Source organism: Pelophylax lessonae, assembly GCF_965119305.1.
Source record: "Pelophylax lessonae genome assembly, chromosome: 10".
In the NCBI taxonomy this organism is placed as follows: Eukaryota; Metazoa; Chordata; class Amphibia; order Anura; family Ranidae; genus Pelophylax; species Pelophylax lessonae.
The window spans coordinates 92,092,067-92,116,250 of NC_138777.1; the positions used below are offsets into that span (position 1 = coordinate 92,092,067).

A 24,184-nucleotide genomic window follows, 5' to 3' on the forward strand; every position below is an offset into this window, starting at 1 on the left:
GTCACAATTCTCATACACTAGGTATTGCTCTCACAAGGATAAGTGTAAGGATAAATGAAAAGCAATAGGACGGATCAAACGCGCACATTTTTTAGTTGGCAGACGAACACCGCACAAAGAAACTGTCTATCTTTTATCAGCTTTACTAGGTACTGGCAGCCCGGAACTCTACTGCGCATGCTCCGAGGCTGGAAAGCGGATTCCGAGACCGTGCTGGCATTCAGTGAGATTTCCCCATATCAACCGCCAACACACCGACTATGAGCAGGGCGGGGCGTGGCGTTCACAGAGCGCTCAGGAAGGCGGACACTAAGCACACAGCTCACGGTAAGCAAGCTGCATGGCTACAGAGAGGAAGTGAGCTCGGGCCGGTGTGTGCGCGGTGCATTGTGGGAAAGGTGTTTGGTTCTGCTGTAAATACCACAGAGAGCATGGCTTCCAATCTGCCACCAATACAGTGCTCAGAAAATAGCGCAGTCCTATGCAGTTTGCTGGTTTATATCCCTACACTTTGCTCTACTACCTTCTTCAGAGAAGGAGGCCTCATGTATACGGCCGTCTCCATGAGTCCTGACGCCTTCCTGTGCCCATGTACAGCAGACAATATAAGTGAATGGCTGTATGTGGTTGGCTGATTGTATATGCCAACGGTCTCTGCTTTATTTTTTTACCAGCGCATGCCACGGAACTGGCACAACGCAGGGATGCACATCGCACGCACATGGTGTAGCTGCAGAAAGCGTTTGGCTGCGTGCAAATATTGACTTGTATGGTCAGCTGAGCGGAGCTCTCTGGAGGCAGGAAAGTGCAAGGCGGTTTACAATTCTAGACCCAGTTCACACTGGTGCAATGCGGGAAGCCCTGCGATTCAGTGCGTGTTCCCGCATTGCACACACTGAGATCTGTGAATCGCTGGGGGTGTCAATGTAAAGTTAGTGACACCCCCAGATTGGTTCGCAGTGCAAACTGTCAAATGGTGCAGGATTTGGATCGGATAGGTGTTGACGCCCAATGCGATCCAATTCCACTGCGAAACAAAAAAAGGATGCTGCACCATTTTGGTGCAAATGCAATGCAATGCAATTTAATTTGCATTGCACAGACATTGCATGTGATCTGCAGAGCAATGCGGTGCAAATCACATGCTTTGTATGTCATCGCACAAGTGTGAAAACTGTGGTCTGTGTGCATGAGACCTAATAGTTCTTGCGTGGAAGCATGATAATAGATTAGCAGAGAGCTTGTCTATTCTGACTGCGGCTCTGCAAGTTTCCTTATTCCTCTGCCTATTTGGAGGGAGGTGTGTGTCCCTTTCCTCCAATCAGCTCACACACAGTGTAGGCCCAGACTCCACACCGTTTATACTAAAAAAGAAGGGTGGCGCTCACTGGTATATATGTATAGCTTGGCTCTATGGATAACAAACTGGAGAGTGTCTCTGGATGATCATAACAATTTATTGAAATCAATTGTAAAAGATAAGCATATAAAATCTGCCAAACCAGTCCCGGAGCTCCCGAATCTCCTAGAGGTGCTGTGCGATTATCCATAGAGCCAAGCTATACATATATACCAGTGAGCGCCACCCTTCTTTTTTTAGTATAAACAGTTTGTGACATCATCCCATGTTAAGGGTCCGGCAGCCTTGGTATAGCAAGATTATAACTGGTCACCGCCATGACATTACCGTATTTGGGTTTATGATTTTCTAGGGATCTGTCTGAAGGATTAGCTCCTGGACTTTTTTCTGTGTTTCCAGACTCCACACCCACTGCTGGAAGAGGGGGAAAAAAAGATTTGTAACACGATCTGCACTTTCTAAAGAGTGGAGAAAGCTGAAGACAGCAGATACACAAGTAAAACTTATGTAGGGGGATTTGTATCATCTGAGGCTGTTCACTTCATTGGGTATATGTAAGGCAGGGGTCTCCAAACTATGGCCCTCCAGTTGTTCAGGAACTACAATTCCCATCATGCCTAGTCTGTGAATGTCAGAGTTTTACAATGCCTCATGGGACATGTAGTTCCGCAACAGCTGGAGAGCCGTAGTTTGGAGATCCCGGATGTAAGGGTTTACATCCACTTTAAAGCATTTGTTAATGATCACTTTGTAGAACAACCCATTCATGGTAATATAGAAATAAAATGCAAAACATTTGTGTATTGATATAAAAAAAACATATATATATATATATATATATATATATATACATACCGTTTTTAGCTTTTTATTTTTTATTAGTGATCACATTGCCTCTATTCTCAGCTTCCAAAGAGCGGGGGGGGGGGGGAGCAGCAGTACACTGAGCTTCCCAGTGAAAAGGTGAGTTGGGGTGTGTCAGGACTAGTCGTATCATCAGAGGAGAACATTCTGAGTTCCCAGCACAGCTAGAGTGTGTTCTCCTGCTTAGTATGGTCAGTTTTTAATAGGCAAGCAAGGGGACTAGCAGGAAACACAGGGATTATACACAAAGGAAGCAATACAAAGAGAACAGGATACTTTCTCATACAAGTCCATGGCACAGCAGGCACATATCAGGAATATGAAGTGTTGGGATAACAAACACATTAATGCATTCTCTAAATAACAAATAAAGGGTAAGTTCACCTTCAAAAAAATAAATAAATGCACATTTTTTGCAGGCAAACAAATGTGCATCTATTATTTTTTTCTTTCCAAGGAGCCTGCAGAGCATTGCATCCACAATCAGCTTCAATCTCAGGCTCTTGCAGACTAGTCAGGCAGTTACCCAAGAGCAAGAAGATCAGTGGACTACAAGAACCCTCACCAGCACCCTCTTTGTTCAGTGAGTACTACAAGCTGTTAGTCGCAATGGCTAGCGGTACGTGTAGGCATTTATTCCCAGGAAACGGTGTATGAATGTCGCTACCTTTTTCTGATTTCATTGCCACTTGCTTAGACTTCTGTTAGACAAAGTCGCAAGCCACAATTAAATTGTAGGTGCAAATCGCACTGATCTGCGGCTTTGAAATTACACAATTTCAAAGCCGCACTGGTGTGAACCAGGGCTCATACTTCTTGAGCCCAATCTTGATCCAGTGATGTGCATGAGAGCAGTAGCTCTCTCCCTCATAGGCTCAGAGGCAGCAGCGGGAACTGTTGGTCACAGCAAGGGAGTTTCCTTATATTTTATGATGGGTTTCCTTAAAGGATAAGTCCAGTCAAAACCTAACTAACGCTAAACCTGCTGTGTGCCACATTCCAAAACTATTCTATCTAACCCTGTAAAGCAAAAATCACTGTGCTTACCTTTTCTACACTCGATCTGGTCCCACGCTGAGCGGTCAGCGGCGGCTTTACCATAGACACGGCTGCAGGAGAGGCACTCGACAATGGAAGCCCCATAGTAAGTCCATGGGTGACGTCACTTCTCATTAATTTCACAGCCGTTGTGGGTTCTCTCCCGCACAGAGCTTCCGTCGCTGGAGACCGGACCAGGTGTAGAAAAGGTAAGTACGTTGATTTTTGCTTTAGAGGGTTCGATGGAATAGTCTTAGAATGTGGCAAAGAGCAGGTTTAGCGTTTTTATCTGGACTCATCCTTTAACCACTTGCAGACCGCTCACTCGAGCTCTACTGCGGCAAAGTGGTTAGTTATCGTCCAGCGACAGTGACATGTCGCTGGACTCCTCCCCTTGTGGGCGGCGCGCTTGTGTTTATCTCCTAAGTGACAGACAGTGACAGATTGCAGAGTTCAGCATAGCTGCACATGCGATCTGTCCCTGTGTCACTCAGTCACCTCCCCCCACACATGTCAGTAAGCACCAGGCATACATTAACCCCTCCCTCTCCAATAAAATTAACCCCTTCCCTGCCAGAGTAATTTTTACAGTAACAGTGCATATTTATAGCACTGATTACTTTAGTAATGTCACTGGTACCCCCAAAAGTGTCAAAAATGTCAGTCAAGGGTCTGATCTGTCCGCCGCAATGTCGCAGTCCTGCAAAAAAAATCGCAGATCGCCGCCATTACTCGTTAAAAAAAAAAAAAAAACACCAAAAATGACAGAAATCTTTCCCTTAGTTAGTAAACGCAAACCAATCAAAATACGCTTATTGTGATTTTTTTTTTTTTACCAAACATAGGTAGCAGAAAAGTAATTGGCCAAAAATTAAAAAAAAATTGATTTTTACATTTTTTTGTGGGGGGGGGGAATTTCATATAAAAAAATGTGAAAAATATTGTTATTTTTTCAAAATTTACGCTCTTTTTTTTGTTTATAGCGCAAAAAGTAAAAATCACACAGGTGATCAAATACCACCAAAAGAAAGCTCTGTTTGTGGGGAAAAAAGGACGTAAATTTCGTTTGGGTACCTCGTCACATGACCGCGCAATTGTCAGTTAAATTCGCACAGTGCCGAACCGCAAAAAGTGGCCTGGACATAAGACAGCAAAATCTTCCGGTGGTAAAGTGGTTAATAAACATATGCGCACACCCAGCGAACCCAACATTGATCTGTTATCATCCGCTGCTTTACACCTGGTTTCCTGCCACCATCCTCATTGTTTTCATAATCGGGAGGACAGCTGAAAGAACCCGGGAGAGACAACTGATCTCTAATAATGAAAGCGATGAAGACCGTGGAGCAGTACCTAATGTGCTGTGGTGGATTATAACAGATCAACGCTGGATTGGCTGGGCATACAAGCATGTTTATTATGGACAACCTATGATAAAATTTAATAGAGGGTTCACCTTCCTCCAGCACTGTGATGCCTCCTGGGATATCTGATGTGGATATCCCAGGAGGCTGAAGGAGCAGGGTGGCATCATTCTTGTCTAGATGAGAATGGTAAAAGAGTGTGGGGTGAAACCTAAATTGAAAAAAAGGTTAAATTCAGAAAAAGTTTCACTTTTGTAGATTATCCACTTCAATACAGGTCACTATTACCCCCTTCCTGCCCAGGCCAATATTCAGCTTTTAGCGCCGTTGCATTTTCAATGACAATTGTGCGGTCATGCAACGCTGTACCTAAACCAAATTTACGTAATTTTTTCCCCACAAATAGAGATTTCTTTTGGTGGTATTTGATCGCCGCAAGGTTTTTTCTTTTTTGCTACACAAATAAAAAAAGTTTTATGTTATAAAATTTTGTAAATAGAGTGTTTTCCTGCACTGATCGGGTGGCACTAATATGCAGCACTGATAGGTAGCACTGATGTGCAGCATTGGTGATGGATGGCAATCATGGGCAGCTCTAATGAGGAGGGCACTGAAAGGGTCCCTGAGTCCCTGGTGGCCATGGGTGGGCAATCCCTGGTGGCTCTAGTGCCACCCCCCAAGGGTCTGCACTGGTAATCAATACTCTGATTACCAGCACAGACCCCCCCTCCCCTGTCAGGAGAGCCGCCGATCGGCTCTCCTCTACTCGTGCCTATCAGGCACGAACTGAGGAAAAACCGATCAATGGCTTTTTCTATTTACTATGTGACCAGCTGTGTCACATGGTAAAGAGCCTACGTCATTAGGCTCTTTACCGGGATCTGAGATGCGATGAGTCAGAGTGACACACCGCAGCACCGATCGCTACTCTGCGTGCTCCCCGGTCTATTGTGCTGGATGTCATATGACGGCCAGTCAGGATAGAGCAATCACTTCCCGGCTGTCATTTTGCTATATGGCAGGCAGGAAGTGGTTAATAAAGGGGAGGAATGGGGTAAAGATGTATTTTGGAGTGAAGGTCTGCCTTTCACCGCATCCAATTCGCATGACGTGAGTGTGAACAGCTCTGAATGGAGCCGGTTCACAAATGTCTGGGGCGGCCGCAGTGTGGATTCCAAAATGGTCCTGTGCGTTTTTGGGTGCAGTTAGGTGCAAATTCAGGCAGAAATGTGGACCTGACTCGCACCTGAACCGGTGAACAGAAACGCACTGGAACCCGCGGCCGCACATGTGTGAACCCGGCCTTAAAGTGGATGCAAACCCACTTATTAAAATCAAAGTATAAGTGTGTTTTTAATAATTTATTTAAAGCAATCCTTTAAAATTATTTAACACTTTCAAGCAAGCACATGCCTGTAAAGAAGAAACTGAATACTTGCCTCCCTGCTGCCCGCACTGCTGAATTTAATGCAAATAATTTTCCAGTTTCCCTTGGGACTGTTGATTTCCTTGGTCCCCTGAGGGCTCATTGCTTCCTCCATGTAATTTTCCCAGTGGACTTCGGGACATGAATTCTCTGAATTGGAGCAGTAGAAGAGGTAACTATTCTGTTTCTTCTCTACAGGTACATGCTTGCATAGGGCTAGCTTCAAACCTATACATTATGGTGATGTATGCATTACCACAATGCATGTTACATTGGTTGCAGTGCTATTAGTTTTAAATGGCACCTCAACACACTTAGACTACGCACCTATGTCGCAGTGCAGTGCACAGTAACGCACTTCCGTGTGTTGTGGTCCACTGTGCCGGGGGAGAAAAAAAAGGTGCAGATACTTTTTTTTTTTGACTGTTCTGGCTCAATGTCAGCATTTGCACAGTGATAAGATTCTGTGTCCTGTACAATTTTCTTATATACCTTAAAGCGGTAGTATACCGATTTTTGTGACTTTTACCTACAGGTAAGCCTATAATAAGGCCTACACAGGTCGTGAGTGCTGAGGATTTTACTCCTGGGGGTCTGCCTGAAGTTAGAGGGGACCACTCCGGAAGAGGTTCTGGGATCCAGTGTCAGCTAGCTGTAAAGGGGGTACCTAGGTTGAGGACCCTGAAGCTACAGAGGGGGTACTCAGTCAGTGGACCCTGAAGAGTTCAAGCTACAAAGGGGGCACCTGCAGTTTGGGCCCTGAATTGCACAGAGCGTGCCAGTTAAAGTGACAGCTATACAGAGTTCTACTATATACTACCTCAAGCTGTGCCAGGCGGGGGAAAGTATTCAGTGACTCATAGTACAACAGTGTCAGGAGTTCTACAGTTCTCAGTCTTGGATCTTCTGGACTATAAGTCGAGGATTCAGTACTTACTCTGTTCTACAGTGTTCTCAGTGTCAGTGAGCGTTAGCTGGCGCCGGCTGGTGTCAAGGGAGCGCCCACGGGCATTTTAGAAGTAAAGTCCCAATTGTATTTAGTTTAAGCCTCAAGGAGTATCCCACTCATTCCCTTCTCCCACCCCCTAATTCCAATAAAAACCACAAACAAAGATGCCGGAGTTGTCGCTGCTTCAGTTGTCACACCCAGGGTCGCAGCTCACATGGGCTGGAGAGATCACCGGTACTAATGGCAGACACACATCAGGCCATAGGCCTGGAAACTTTGCTACATACACATTAGTATATAAAACTGCACATATGGTGACACCCAATATTAGTGTAAAAAGTCCTTTGTGTCGCTGTGTTATAGCACAAAACAAAAAGAGTGCTGTAAAGTCCACAATAATGTGAAATTCTTAACAGTCCTCTTATTCTCCACCACGCAGTGTTAAATGTACTTCATTCAGCATGTATTACTCTTCACCAGATGTACCCTCACCTGGGATATATGTCCATACAAAGAAATATGGTTTAACTGCGCATTTCCACGGCGGGGACTTAAAGTAGTCTTTCCGGTTATATGAATAACCGATTCTGCTTCCTCCTTAGTCCCTCCTCCACTCAGCCGCATAAACCTGAAAAAAAATCACCATACATAGTGATTTATTGTTAAAATAACAATTTTTATTGCTAAAAAGCTCAAGATAAAACACTCATATTTGTTTGGTGCTCAGAGTGCACCGAACTTTAAGTATATCAATTATTCCATCAACCAGTGAGCCTCCTGAGATGTTTGTTACCGCAATTCCTTGATCTCCAAACGCCGTGACATCTTCATGCCCCTTCCCTACGCGTTACGCCACAGGGTTTTGATTACTGTTGGCACCATTGTTATCATTTCTCCAAATTTCATGTCCTGGTGACATTCTCTTTGTTGACATGACCCTGGAAGTGGAAATCCCAGTTGGGACAATGACAAAAATAAATACATGGCAGAGGCTGTAACCAAACTCTTATTAAAACTAGAAAGAATGAATTTGGGCTTTTTTTTCCCCCCACTCACTAACAAATTTTGTATGGTGGTATGTTATGATTTTTTAATATTATACTTTCTTATTTTAAATGTTTTTTTGCTGGTCATGTGATGATTTTGGTCCTCTTTTGGTCCTCTTCAGTATTTCTACAGGAATGGTTCTGTTTGATACACAGAGTGGTGCTGATGTGGAGACATCCAGTGCCACTTTCTGCAACAATACACAGAGTCCAGGGTGCCGTGGTGACACCTCATTAAGGGACTGCCTGATTCAGAAATTCTTTCTATACTTTCAGGCCTCTTACTAAAGCAAAGTGCTGTAACCACAACCACCAATCTAAATAAGTTTTATTTTATTTTTATTATTTTGACATTTGATTTGGATTTTATAGGTTACTATTTGTTGTACATCATTACTGCTCTTAGCATTGTTTTATCCAATTAAAAAATCTGTGGTTTGTTAATCTATATGTAATTGTTGCCTTCACACCAATAGAGACATATTCTTTTTTTCCTTTTAGTTATGCAGGAGGAAAGCATGGTGGTATTATAGTGTATTTCTGTATGTCTCCTGACTTTCTTACAGGTTCAGATTACACGTAGTCAGCCATTTTATTTTTTCACTGTTTCCCCAGATGACCATAAATTGCAGTCCAGAAATATGGATGTGTCTCCACCTCCCCCTGTTGGCTTATGTCTCGAAATGTGTTCCGAACGAGAGCGGCGAGAACGAGAGCAGCAAAGACGACTTCATCCATTAGAAATGCAGAATAGACAATTGCAGAGAAGAGGTTTTAGACATGGGGGCCATTCTATTGCTGACCCTGGTAGGACTGTTAAAGAGTACAGCCGCCCTGCTGCAGGGAAAGAACTGTCTTCACCAAAAGACCTGCGACCTCCTTCAATTCTCCTCAAAACGGTTCAATATCTGATAATGGAACTCTGGGAGGAAGTTAATGAGCAAGATTCTACATCTTTGTCCTTGGCTTACCCTTTTGTGTTTGACCGGCTACGAGCAATAAGGCAAGACTTGACAGTGCAGAGGATAAGTGGTACAGAAGGAGCTCCTGTCCTTGAAGGAAGCCTCGGCTTCTTGCTTTGTGCCCCTTACCTGGTGAGGGACCTCCCACTGGAAGAATATAGTGAAACCCTCCATTCAACACAGTTGCGGGAAACCTTTGCTGAGCTGATGGAATGTTATAACAGAGGTGGAAAATTTCCTAGACAAGCTGAATTTCAGGCTCTTCTTCTTCTGTATGATTTGGGTAAGGATTTCAGATTACCAAAGAAACAATCTGGCTTCACTGAAATATCGATGTATTGTTGGTAGGTGTGCTATCTGTCCATGGTATGTGGAAATCCAAGGCAGATGTTTTCAAGCCCTCTTCAAGTGTGCCTTGATGGCCCCAAAACTGAGAGCACACTAATACGTAAATACCTACTTCAGCTAGGAAGCTAGCGCTTTGTCCTTTACTTCCTGAGTTGAGACCACCCATTACATTAAAGAAGAAGTGTGGGATAGTACAAATATATAGTATTTACTGCCCTCATCATAGCAAAGCCTTTTCTTCCTTTTAATCTGTTGCTCTGTTTTTGCTGTGCCTGCATTCCAAGTCCTGGCTAGGCCCAAGTTATGGTTTACTCCGGATTTGAGTGTTTAAATGGGGCAGTTACATCTTGAGCAATCTTCTCCCTCATCCTCCCCTCCTTTTGGCTCTCAGCTGTGGCCGCATTTTACCAACAGGTGCAGATCTGAGGCACAATCTGGAATATGCATGCTTGTCATATGCCTACGTGCCCATGGCAATGTGACATCATGCTGCCAACAAGAAACAGAGGCACATGACACAGTATAGAAAGCTGTGATAATTGCAGCCCAATGAAACTACTGTTAAGTACACAAGCAGTAAATATTCTTCAGCCGCTTCCCTGCACTGCTGTGCAGAGGGAAAGCACTTCTGAGAAAGGGCGGCTAAAATGTTGCTGCTTGTCCATGTCACTGCTTGATCTCTCACAGAAGAACGCGAAGCGATCAGGCAGCCTGAAGGGGAGGAGGGGATGAGCAAATAAAGCACTGCTGAACTCTTGGGAGCCTGCTTACTGTCTAGAGCTGGTATCAGTCACACACACAAGGAAGGGGGAGGATCCTGACAATACTGTTGGGATAGAACTTTTTTGACAGATCTCAGCCCCTGCTAAGGGCATTTTCTTTGTTTTCACAAGAAGAGGTGTGGAGTTCTCTGGGCAGTAAATTGTTTTAGATAAGAGCAGCCCACTAAGATTTAGATGATGCAAAAAAAAAAAAATCCATACTTTTAATTGACCAGTAGTGAGTGGCAAGGGCGCCAGGTTCAATCTTCATCTTTCCAGATGTTTGTATGCTTACAAGTAGTGATCAACCAATTATCATCATTTTTTTTAAGGGCCAATACCAATTTTTCTGGCCACCCTTTAGGCTGATAGCTGATATTAGGTGCCGATATTCTGCACATTTAAAGTTTTTTTTTTTTTTTTTTTTCACTTTTATTGCTGTCACAAGGAATGTAGACATCCCTTGTGACAGTAATAGGCAGTGACAGGTACTCTTTATGGAGGGATCTGGGTTCTAGAAGACCCCCAAACCCCTCCTCTGCACTTAAAAGCATTCAAAACACCAAGTTTGGCTGTTGTGAATACTGTTTTTTTTTTTTTTTTTTTTTTTTTTTTAAATTTTGCGCCTTTAAGGCTTCAGTAACCGGAAGTGATGTCATGATATCACTTCCATGTTACTACTTTAGAGACCTGATCAGAGCAGATTCTGGCTTTGTTCAGGTCTTCGGCCAGCCGGCGTATGTGTCCCTGGTAAAGCAGTGGGACCCTGGTAAAGCAGTGGGAGGGGGGAGGGAATGTCCCCTTCTTCTACTTGTAATAACAGCCGAGCGGCTGCTTACGCACATCGGTTGTTATTACAAGAAAGCCGACTGTCTTCTCTAAAAAAGGGTACCAGGGTGATGCCTGTAACTGCAGATATCACTCCGGTACAACCACTTGAAGCAATATTGGTCATATCGGCAAGTTTGTGGCTGATACCGATACTTCAAAAAGTGAATATTGACCTCCGATAATCGGCCCCACCAATAGTCGGTCGATCCCTACTTTTAATAGCATGCCCCTGATTTCCAGGTTTCTGGGATACTCTTTCAAAGGGACACTTTATTTATGTCACTGCAAACAGTGTGGTGCATTCTGTTCTGTGCGGTGACTTCCAGTGCACAGTAGAGAAATGCAAACATGCTACATTTTTAGGCACGGCACCGCAGCACACATCACACAAGTGGTGTGAACAGGGGACATAGAAAACAATTGTTTTCCAATGTGGAAAAACGCAGGTCCCCACAGTTAGCGTGAACGAGCCCTGCAAGTGTCTCAGGGACAGTTGTTTTAACATTTCTGAAAGATTGTTAGAAAAGGATAAGAATGCTAGTCAGTTTTTATTTCTGTTTGTGTCCCTGTTAAGGAGATTCACCCTCTCTATTTGTTCTGTTTACCATTATCATTAAAGTAAAATTTAAAGAAAATCACAAATTTTGGGTTGTCCCCAGAAAAGTAATAGGGGGAAATCTTCCAATGGGGTCCCCAAGAGATTCCCTTAATTTGGAGGGTTTTCCTCTCACTTCCTGTTTGGCTATAAGACAGGAAGTGAAGGGAAATCTCTGCAATGATAGGGTACTTTATACCCTCCCTTACGATATCCAAATTGAAAAAAAAAAGGTTTTGCCTATATTTACTTACCTACTTTAAAGAATAAGTTCACTTTAAAAAATAAAAAATAAATGCACATTTTTTTGGCAGGTGAAAAAAATGTGCATTTATTTTTTTGTAGTAGTAGACTTGAAAGCTTTGCACCAACGATCAGCAGATCGCTGGTGCCATGCAGGTCTCCTGCACACTGTCAGTGTATTGGCTTCAATAAGAACTACAAGCCGACAGCCGCTAAGGATGTCGGGGCTTGAAGTTCATTCAGACACACAGAGCTGTATGTATGAATGATGCGGCTCTGTGGGCGGAGCCCCGCATGGCTGTTCTGTTTTCAAACAGTGACAGCTAGTACAGGGAACTTCTCCCTGTACTGCTGCCATGTGTGGGGGGCAGCAGTACAAGGCATTTATCATGTTCCCAAAGGTGAACTTCTTTAATTATTCTTTTTGTCCAGGTAATGGTTTTGATGTTGTCAGTAGTTTTTCCACTTCATGAAATTCCAGGTATGGAATTTAATCTTGGTTTGGCTTCAATATGTCCGTGTGTCTGTCACTATCTCGGAGTCATTGTCCACTGACCTCATGTCAGTTACAGCTCTTAATTTTTTAAACTAAAGCTTTTGGACATAAAAAAAACACAAGTGCAAATGTCCTTTTTTTTTTTTTTCCACTAGACTTACAGATTGGGCTTTCTATTTAGCAGTAATTAAAGACAGGGCTCGACAAACCCTGGGCGCCAGGTCACATTGGCGACTAGAATTGGCGACCTGGCGCTTGGGGTGCACTGCAGGAGGTGTTCTGTCCCTTTGCGCCCCCCGCGCAAGTGCGCGGACTACCTCGCTGTCCGATTAATTGAGGCCGCGGCTTTTCAGCCTTCTTCAGTGAGACACTTCCGACGGGGAACTGGCGCCCTCTTGTGGTGGCCGGGAGTATGACACGCAGTCACTAACGGTGCTGTTTCCCCTGCCTGTTCTCAATGCCCGTCCATCTCCTTCCCAAGAGGGGAAGAGATGAAAGTTTTTGCAGGCTTCATCTGGCGCCCTTTGCTTAAAAGGTAAGTGAAAAGGGAGTGTGGTTATTTTTTTTTATATTTTTTTTTTTTACGTTTTCTTTAAAAATTGAATTTATTTTTCATCATCTCCCTGCTTTGCCATGCCACAGCCACACTCGAAGGCCCCTTTCACACAGGCTGTCTGATCAGGTCCGCCTGTCAGTTCTTCAGGCGGACCTGATCAGACCCTTCAGTCTCCTCTATGGAGTGGCAACCCGCCGCCATCCGATCCTGTTCGCTAAAAACAGACGGATGGTGGTTCTATTTTCAATCCGTCCAGTGAATCGGATTGGATGGCATCGGATGGAAATGGACAGACGGTCTGTTTCCACCCATAGAGGCGAATGGGCTGTGTCTGCATAGAGTGGACACGACCTGTCATCCGCCTGCTCAGCAGAGAGATTCCCGCTGAGAAAGCGGATTCTGCTGAGCGTAGGTGGCTGTGTTAGAGGGGCCTAAGGTGGCATATGTTACTCTTGGTCATTGGATCTCCTATCGACCCCACCTTGCTGTGCCCCCACCTTGTTGCACTGGCCTTCCCTAGCGAGCCGCTGCCCATCACACGCAAAAGTACAAGGTATATTCATGGCCACAAAAAGTCAAGTGAAAAAAAAATGACATTGCATTAAACACCTGGTGTGTCAACATCAGAATATATTCATTATCTACACAAGGTAAATGCCTATGATGTTTGGCTCTAGTCGTCTTTATGTGTACATTTAAGATCTGTAATTTTTGTCATTGAAAATAAAGCTTTGTTGTAAAAAAAAAAAAGAAGCTGGCTCCTAGATTCCAAGCAAATTTATCAAGCCCTGATTAAAGGTATAAAAGTCTTGAACTGCATATAGACAGGAAGTACAGCACACCTGATCTCAACTTTATTTTAGGCAGTGTAAGTTGTAATGCACCAGCCTATCCCACTCCTTTTTAATAGTAAACTGGTGATCTGGGATCCCCTCTTCTTTACCTTTTTGTAACGAGAGGAATTGCCAAACACACCAAATGCAGGCACCTTTCTTTGCTGGATATGTCCTTATCAAGAAGATTTGCGGAGTAGCATTAGCAACCTACTGATTGCTGTTGCCTAAATTGCTCTATCTGTACACCTGCTTGCAATTTGTCATTTAAATTTGGCTTTAAAGAGGAAGTAAACCCTCCTCAGGAAGTTGTACCTATAGGTAAGCCTATGATAAGGCTTACCTATAGGTACTGTAAATATCTCCTAAACATGTACGGTTTAGGAGATATTTACCTTTAATGCAGCCAGTGACGTCACTGGCGCATGCGCTCTGAAGGAACGGCTGATCGTGCCGTTCCTTCAGAGCCCCGTGCCGTGACCGTCGGCTCCCGCGCGCGTGAGTGACGTCACAGCGGCTCCGGCCAATCAGATGGCCGGATGCCGCGATCCCGGAAGACGGGCGACTGAACATGTCGCCCATCATACAGGTAAGAGAGCGGCACGGCGGGGGCTCGTTCTAAGGTAAGTATTTCATAATGAGCTAGTATGCGATGCATACTAGCTCATTATGTGTTTCTCTTGCAGGTTGTAAAAAAAAAAAAATTTTCTGAACGAGTTTACAACCTCTTTAATATATTATATCTTACTGTATACTACAGGAAATCTGGATGCCATGCACAGGGCTTTGCAACTTCCCCACAGGATTCGAAATGCTCCTGAAATACGCTTGGCCCTTGATATAAATAGGTCCTACCTAGAGAAGAACTGGGTGAGGCTCTTTCGTCTGGTCCGCCAACTTGACTGCCTAAAAGCCTGTGCTTTCTACCGCCATCTGCCCGATTGCCGAAGCCAAGCATTACGTATTTACATGCATGCATACAGCAGCCGAAATTGCCGCTTTCCACTTGGTGATCTAACTTACCTCCTAGCAGTTGATAGCCCCTTGAAGGTTAGCGATATGTGCAAGAGGCGAGGACTGGTGGTTACCTCTGGAGAATATGAATTTGTCTTATTCCACAAAGCTTCATTTAAGGATGTGGACCTGGAGTGCCCTGGAAGAGAGATTGAACTGGTGGAAGTGAAGAAAGAGAATGTGTCTTGGGCTGAAGTGATGATGGGGCAGGAGATTTGCGCTATTTGAGATTGTACTAACATGGGGGAAGTTTTTCATGTAATACATTAATGATGGGTAAACCTATACTGGAGTTGTGTGGCTGCATTTTCTTTGGAAAACAAAGTTCTTGTCTTATTTAATTTTATTTTGTTTACCTAGGTCATCGCTTTGGATGTGCCTGGCTTTTTCAAAGAGGGGACCATCTACACAAGCTCACAGCTATAGTAACAGCTGTAAGCCTGTTTTGTTTTTTTTTTTTGTTTTTTTTTTTTATCAGCAGGCTCTGGGCTTTTGGGTAAAAATGATCTGGGTGGCTCTAGAGCAGCCTGATCACTTTTATATGCCCAGCAAATGCTTATCCTCTCCTTCTGCCTCCTCCTGTGGTTCCTGAGCTCTCTCTGTATTTTTAAGGCATTTAAGGTTTGTCTATTTGATACATTTGGGTACCTCATCTTTTATTTTGTACAAAAAAATTGGGGATCAAATTGTGTCCAATAAATGTTAGTGTTTTTTTCCTGAAAATATATATAGATTCGATAAATAATGGTCCAAAAAAATATTTAACATAAATTTCAAATACCATATGTTTTTTTTTTTTTTGTTTTTTTTTCTACAAGGCCTCTGCTATCAGAACAAATATAATGTTCTTGGGATTTTAAGTACTTTTATGGCCAAAAATGCAGATTTTTGATGTGTGCAAAAAATGAAAAAATTGTTCTAGAGAGGAAGTGGCTAAAAGCATAGTTTTTAAATTGTAAATGTAGTGGTGATATTGTTAGGCCTCTTGCACATGGGCGATCCAATCAGGTCTGCCAATCAGTTTTTCTGGCGGACTTGATCGGACGCTCCATGCATCCCTAAGGACGAGCCTACCTCCCATCAGGTCCACTAAAAAAAAAAAAAAAACAGAGGGGGATCTGTCCTCCTCTGTCTAGGCAGATTGGATCAAAGGGCGGTCGGGTGTAAAATGACAGCCGGTCTGTTTACTCCCGACCATACATAGAGCAGAGCAGGCTCTGTCTGGGGCATCCACCCACTCAGCCAGACAGATCCCCTGCTGAGCAAATTGAATTCCACCCCGTATGAAAGGGGACCTATAAAGAAACATGTTACTTACTAATGACAGATGTCAGGTTGAACTCCAGCCTTACCTTTTTTCCTGCAAGGACTGGCATAAAGACATTTGTCTGAATAGCCGCTATGCTGTCTTCTCTGACTTCCCCTGCACATCCTTTTTCAGCAACTTACTGTGAATTGAACTTTTCTCCTTTTTAGGAGTTGCGGTCTTGGCCTACCCCCTAAGATCCTGTTTACCGTACACCCATTAATAGCCACGTTTACCCACAAGGGGATGCATAGGTGTTCACTTGCATCCTTCTGTGATCACTGCAATTGCTGTCAACTGGAATGCAGCGACTGTATGTCCACAGCCCTGCCCACCACTGTGCCCAAAATTGGAATAACCCCCCCCCCCCCCCCCCAATAAAGTAAGTAAATAATATATAAAATACAATAAAATAAGAAAAAGGTAGCAGATGAGGTGGTTCTGACTTTTCCAACAGAACAGGAACACTATAAAGACTGGCAACGGAGTGCAAGTATGATGTCACTGAAAATTTTAAAGAGGTATATTTTCTAAACTATGCATATTTATTTAGAAATGTATACATACTGTAGGTGTGCATCCGCAGACAATGGGACAAGGCAAGGCTTTTAAACTTTATAATACAATTCTGCTTTAAAGTGTTATTAAACCCACATCATAAAAAAACTATGAATAAATGCTGTATTACATGCTGTTCATACTCACTCAGTCACTATGGGATTCATTTTCTGTATTCTGCAAAAAAAACCTGGTTGCTCCTTCTGATCTCTTATCTTCACCTTCTGTCCATGTTCCCAGTTCGGCTAGGGGTTCTGCAGCTGTGGTGGCAACTCTGCACATGCTCAATTTTTAGTGAGCCTATCAGCAGCCTAGAGAGCCCACTAACCACCTAATCACAAGGGCTGGACATAGTGTGTAGATTAATGGAAGCTTCACCTCTCTTATTCTAAATGACACAGGCTGGAGGAGTGTGACACAGCCTGTGAGTGGTAGAAATCTGCCCACACCATGTTATTTCCACAAAAATGAATAAAGATTTAATTTCCGATATATATTTAATTGACAAATAAAACAGTTTGTTGATATTATTTATGTATTTTTACTATGAATTCGAAAGGCTTTTTTGTTTTTAACATGTGATGAGCAGCAGAGGACTAGAAGCTCCCCCCTGCTTATGTGTCCCTGCAGACAGGCTGGGGAAGTGCTGGATCATGTGACATCTGTATATCGATTGGGAAAAAGGTACCTCGATTTTTTTTTTTTTTTTTTTTTTTTTTATGAAAATAATTACAGTGCCATCATCCACATACAAAAATAGAAGGGACAATGTAAATAAAACAGAGTATGTTTAGTATCACTTAAGGGTTTTCATTTGTATAATCAGTATAATAGTGTAGTGTAGAGCTGCACGTTTCTGGATAAAATGAGAATCACAATTTTTTTGCTTAGAATGAAGATTACGATTCTCTCATGATTCCCGGCGTAACATCATCTTTCATATTATACAAGAAAATTGGGCTAACTTTACTGTTTAGTTTTTTTAAAAAAAATTAATTAAAGTGTATTTTTTTCCCAAAAAATTGCGTTTGAAAGACCACTGCATAAATACAGTATGACATAAAATATTGCAACGATCACCATTTTATTCTCTAGGGTCTCTGCTAAGAAAATGTGTATATATACAATATAAAGTTTGGGGGTTGTAAGTAATTTTCTTGCAAAAAATACTGATTTAAACTTGTAAGCAACAAGTGTCAGAAAAAGGCTTAGTCTTTAAGAGGTTAAACTGACCTCATTTACAGATGGAAGTTCATTCCTTTCATCTAAAACTGGGTAATTAATTAAAAATTCAAGGAGGTCCGGTCGCTAAAATTTTCTTTGGGCCGAGGTCCGAATCTCAAGTCTGTGCTATGACTCAGAAAGATGGGCAAAACAAAACTTGTCCATCAGCGTTGCTCTTACCATAAAATATACCCATTAGAGTGCCCCTTAACATAAAATATGCCCATCAGCATGACCCTTAGCATAAAATATGCCCATCAGCGTGACCCTTAGCATAAAATATGCCCATCAGCGTGACCCTTAGCATAAATTTTGCCCATCACCGTGACCCTTAACATAAAATAAGGGGCATTCTGATGGGCACATTTGATGTTAGGGGGTACTCTGATGGGCACATTTTATGTTAAGGGGTACGCTGATGGGCAAAACAAAACGTGTCCATCAGCATTGCTCTTAACATAAAATATGCCTATCAGCGTGACCCTTAGCATAAAATTTGACTTACGAACCGGAAGCGCCCTTTGACGTCACTTTACTGAGCGACACCACCTAACCCGGAATTATGACGCGTCCCACGGGCGAGTGTTGCGCCTAATCGGCTGCCGCTGCCTCAGGAGAAATGGGTGTGTAACAGAGGACGGCAAATCCGGGTGCACATGTGGTTCCTCCATCATGGCGCCAAGATTCCCTAGTCCTATGGTCCAGTACTATACCTGCTTTTAGAGTGGTTTTTGGATAAGAAAATGTGCTTGGATTAAAAAAAGAAAACTAATGCCACCACATCTGAGAACAGTGATGACCATTGGGGGACCAGTATAAAAATTCTAATATCTCTCCAGTCCTGTGTGACTGTCAAAGAAGAATCTTAAGAAGTGCCAAACACTTACCAGTTTTAAGTTTTACTGACCCACATGCAGTACTGCTAAGGGGTCCACGTCATCTGGTAATGCATTCATAGGTGGGGTGTGGATCAGAACAGATTGGATGAGAAATCACAGATTGACACCGTTTATTTAGAAGAGCGCACTGGGCACAGAATATATTGCTTCACTGAACACATGCTTATTTTGGACATTTTAATTATTTGTGTTTTTAATATATATTTTTGCACAAAACATTTCACCGGACACATGCTTGTCAATATTTGGGTTGGAATTTTATCTTTTGGGGAATATTCTGTTTGATAAAAACATTCCACTAATATTAATCTTGATTTTGAGCACAAAAGATTTATAGAGAGTGAATATTTATTTTTTCACTATTTTGCGCTGTGTTATTTGTTCATAATATATCACATGGTGATGAACAGCTGCAAATAATCTAGCAATATTTACATAGCACAGGGAGGACGTTTGGTTATATATGAATTGTATGTTAATGAAGCGCTTGTTCAAAATTTTGCAAAAATATTACACCTGTAAGTAATACATAAAACAAATTCTGACATATCCATATATCTTTCATTAGTGCATGTTGTGACCACATCCAGTGCAGTGTTTCAAAGTGATATTTATCAAGCAGTCCAGTGAAACACTGCACTGGATGTGGTCACGACATGGACTAATGAGAGATATATAGATATGTCATCATTTATTTATTTTTTTATGTATTATGAACAGGTGTAATATATTTTTTGCTATATTTTGAACAAGTGCACCATTTACATACAATTCATTTGATTAATAGTGGTTGGGTTCACTTATGATTGCTGCGCTTCATTGATAAAACAGGTGAAGGTATTAAGGTTTACATAGCGGCACAAAAGTATTTTATATTATTTATGTACATACACTGGACAGGAAGCGGTTTTAAAGGAGTAAGAGATGCATGTACACTTGAAGAGGTTGAGGAGTGTTCCTGTATTTTAAAGAGTTTTCTTCATTTATTAAAATTTTGTATGTATTTTTTTCTAGATGGTTCCAAAAAAATATATTTTTAATAAGAAATAAACAGTTTCCCTGTTTAAATTAGTGGGTTGTCATTTTTGTTATTTATTTTTTAATAATGGTTAAGATTTTAAATTTATTCATATGATTTGCTTACATACAACTAGTGTTTTTCTACTCGTATCTCACTCAAAATGATTTTTTTTAACATATCCAAAGCCATAGAGTCTAATGCATTAAAGTGAAACTGAGAGATTACAAATATGGGAGCTGCCATTTATGACTTGCTTTGTAAAGGTGCAGGCTTTAGGGCCATCAGCTTAATCCTTGCTCACCGATCAGAAACTGGTATGCAAGCTAGCTATCAGCTTATGGGGTCCTAAAATTGACAAAATATTTTGTAGCAACAAAGTTGTAAGTAGTTTGAGCAATCCCTTTAGGGTGCATTCACTCCTGCGACTGTCCCTGCTGGCGTTTTTATGCAAGAACCCCACTCTGGGTTCCCACGATTAGCTGCAAGTAGGCAACCCTATTGAAAACAATAGGAGGCTGCTGGCTTTCGCAGCTAATCGCAATTATTTGCATGTAATCTCTCATGCTGCGCTTACATATGACTGAATGGCCCTGGATGTAGACTGCCTTGCTTTAATGCCTACTTTCAGCTAATCACAGGAACCCCCGCTGGGGTTCTTGCTAGGGATAGACCGATATGTTTTTTTTTTCAGGGCCGATACCGATATTTTGGTCACTCTAGTATCGATATCGACCGATATGGACCAAAATTTTGTACATTTTAAAGTTTTGAAAAATAAAGACAATTTTTGACACAAATCTGGTACTGAACATGTGGGGTATGTCTTTTAGCTGTAATGTGTGGTAGGGATGCACCGAATAATCGGCGGCCGAACATTATTCGGCCGAAAATAAAAAAAAAAAGCACTTTCGGTGTTCGGCCGAATAAGTCAAAAGGCCGAATAATTTTGTGCCGAATAATAGGGCTGAACGATAGTCGATATGATATTGACTATCGTTCTGTGGCCGTAGGCGATATTCATATCGCCGAGGTCACGATATTTACAGGGGGAAGGGACTCGGAGGAGGACAGGAGGACTCACAGACTTCCGTGTTAGGCAGGGGAAGCCGGGACACTTCAGCGGTGAGCATACATACATTACTCACTCGTGCACTGCAGCCCGCCCCACACATTCAGTGAGTCTTACTCTCCTCCCTAGTTTTTTCAATGGCACATTCAGGAAGCCAATCACGCCGTGATTAGCTGCACAGCGAACCAATCACGCGTGCCTGCACACCTGATTGGTTCCGCTGTGCCGCTACTCACGGCGTGATTGGCTTCCTGAATGTGCCATTGAAAAAACTAGGGAGGAGAGTAAAGCCCCGTACACACGTACCGATCGTCGTCATACAAACGTCGGCGGACGAAAGATCTGCCGATTGTACGCTTGTTAGTATGGTGCCTCCGACAGCTGTCTGCGCACATTCTGCGGACAAGAGTCTTTCTTGCAAACATGAAAATTTTTGTATGCCGACACCAGAACGGACGATTGTTCGCCAGTCAGTACAGAATTCTGCCGACAGACCGCAGATTTGCAAGACTGGGCATGCTCAGAAAAGAAAAAACACAGGGAAAGTTAACCATTACATGACATCACGTCTGCAGTCGGCTGTAGTTGGCGGACAAAATTCTTGGGCAGTCTTTGCACTTTTCAACAGACACCGACATCCCGGGGAGAAAAGACGAACGTTTGTATGCCGACGATCGGTACGTGTGTACGGGGCTTAAGACTCACTGAATGTGTGGGGCGGGCTGCAGTGCACGAGTGAGTAATGTATGTATGCGGCTGTGCTCCTTTCCAGGCTCCTACTAGTCCACCTCCAGCCTCCTACTACCAACACTATGAGAGACTGTCTGTCACTGTATAATCTGATCGAGTCCACACTGACACTGACTGACTGTCACTGAGTAATTGATGTTACCACATTAACCCTGACCTGCCCAGTGCCCTGTATCTGCAATTAAAATTTACAAGGCTGCCTGCATGCTTCCTGATTTCCATTCCCAGCATCCTTCCCAATCCCTACAGTGTCACTAACATTAACCCTATGGTACAAGGCTGCAGTGTGCACTGAATCCCATTCCCTACAGTAACATTTAGGGAGAGAGAGAGACATGAGAGGACAAGAGAGAGAGAGAGTTAGAGGACAAGAGAGAGAGAGAGAGAGAGACACGAGAGGACAAGAGAGAGGACAAAAAATTGGCAAAATAAATGGAAAAAATGCAAAACACCGCGTTCGGTATTCGGCCTTCGGCCAAACATTTTATTATTATTCGGCTTCGGCCAAGAATTTCATTTCGGTGCATCCCTAATGTGTGGTCTTCCCTTCCCTCCCTGCCTGCCAGGAATGTTGTGTAAACCTAGTTTAGTGTCATTAAAATCCTAGAATCCACTTTATTAGTGTTTTATATAATGTCCAGTGTTTGTGTTTTTGTAATAGAATAGTGGGAAATCCCTTCATTACATCGCTGCTCCGGGCTCTCCTCGCTAATCTCCCACTGTGCTGTTTTCTCCTCTCATAGCTGTCAGAGGAGGATCTCAGCCCCTCCCCTCTGCAGTGTACACAGAAACGCCAGTTTAGTGTAAACCTAGTTTAGTGTCATTAAAATCCTAGAATCCACTTTATTAGTGTTTTATATAATGTCCAGTGTGTGTGTGTTTTTGTAATAGAATAGTGGGAAATCCCTTCATTACATCGCTGCTCCGGGCTCTCCTCGCTAATCTCCCACTGTGCTGTTTTCTCCTCTCATAGCTGTCAGAGGAGGATCTCAACCCCTCCCCTCTGCAGTGTACACAGAAACGCCAGATATTAGATTAGAATAGTGTGAAATACCATTAGTTACATCGCCACTCTGGGCTCAGCTAATCTCCCGCTCTGCTGTCCTTCTCTCTTCCCCCACTGACAGCTGGGGGTCACGGAAGGGCCGAGCGGCGATGTAATGAAAGTATTTCACACTATTAGATTACAAAAACACACACTGGACATTATATAAAACACTAATAAATTGGATGCTAGGATTTTACATACACTAATATTACATACACTAATATCGGCCAGTTCCGGGTCCGATACTGATATATCGGCAAAAGTGAATATCGGCCCTCCGCTAATCAGTCGATCCCTAGTTCTTGCATGTGATCCCCAGCAGGGTGCATTTGTGAGTGTGAATGCACCCTTAAGCCTAGTACACACCATTAGTTTTTTTTCAACCCGCCCAGTTAAATGACAAAAACCTGACAGCTCAGGTTGGAGGCGATATACTAATAATCTGATGTTAGTACAGCGATCTCCCCTGCTGAGCTATTGTGTTCTGACCGGGAGACGCCCCCACCGGCAAGAACACTCTGGTCAGCTATCAGGTACCTGATGCTGGAGGCCAATGGAGAGAGGGCTTCCCTTGAGGTAAGACAGGAGGAGTTGGGCACAAAGTAGCACAGGTCGCCGGCGGAGTTTCTTGCAGGAGGGCTCAGGGATACTGCTGATGTATTGAGCAGAGGCTGCAGGCAGATGGCGTCTGTGAGGAATGACAGGTCTGTAGAATCACTGTCAGAAAGCTAATCAGTACATGCCAGAATCAGGAGTCAGGTGGGTCACAGAGCAGACAAAGTCAGGTGGGAAGTCGAGATCAAACACAAGAAGCAGGCAGAGGGTGTCTGTAAGACAAGCCGGGGTTGAGGACTGGATCAGGAAAGAGACAGGTCAGGAACAAGCCGGGTCAGTAACTAAGGATCACAGGAGCAAGGAACGCAGGGAACAAGCTGAAGATCAATCAGCAACTTCAACCACTGGCATACTTCCTTATAAAGGCCCATGTGACGTGCTGGTGAAGATGCAGGGTCCTAGAGTCCTTCTCCCTACCATTGGTACCTTGACGGATGCTGGGTCCTAGAGTCCTTCCCCTGCCTCTGGTATCCTGACATCAGCATTCTCAACCATTGGCTGAGAGCATTGATCGGTAACCGGCCGGCAGACCGTTTTCAGCAGGTTTCTATTGAAGTGGCTAACATTTGGCCTGTGTCTACTAGGCTTTTGAGTAAGTGAAGTGGATTTGGTAATAGGACGTGAGACATTCGATGGATTGCAGACTCTGGAAAAACAGCGGACATGTCCTTGGTGTTATTCCTTGTTTTGTTTTCCCAGATAAATAAAACTGAATTGGAAACAGGTTTGGTTGTATCCAGTGTTGGTTACAGGAGGTGGTAAGACATATCAGACCGTCCTAAGATACATTGTAGTGTTCTACCTGGGTCACTTCAGTCAACATTGGATATCAACAGGGTTACTGCATGCTATCTGACTCAGGAAACATGAAATCTCTGCAATCCTATACAGGAAAATGGCACTTAACAACATGCAACCTGATCAGCTTGATGCCACAGGGCACCTCTACTTTTAATCTCACTACCCCAATCTCTTTTCATAATCTCAACTACTACTCTCTTTTCTCCT

At 43.1% G+C, this 24,184-nt stretch overlaps 1 protein-coding gene across 1 annotated transcript; it reads left to right on the forward strand.

The window, feature by feature from the left end:
• Positions 1-217: 217 nt before the first annotated feature.
• SAC3D1 (SAC3 domain containing 1) lies at positions 218-14,951 on the forward strand. Its single transcript, XM_082270664.1, has 3 exons — positions 218-327; positions 8,663-9,292; positions 14,433-14,951. Exons 1-3 carry the CDS (start codon positions 261-263, stop codon positions 14,912-14,914), a joined length of 1,179 nt encoding a protein of 392 aa, XP_082126790.1. The 5' UTR covers positions 218-260; the 3' UTR covers positions 14,915-14,951.
• The last annotated feature ends 9,233 nt before the right edge of the window (positions 14,952-24,184 follow it).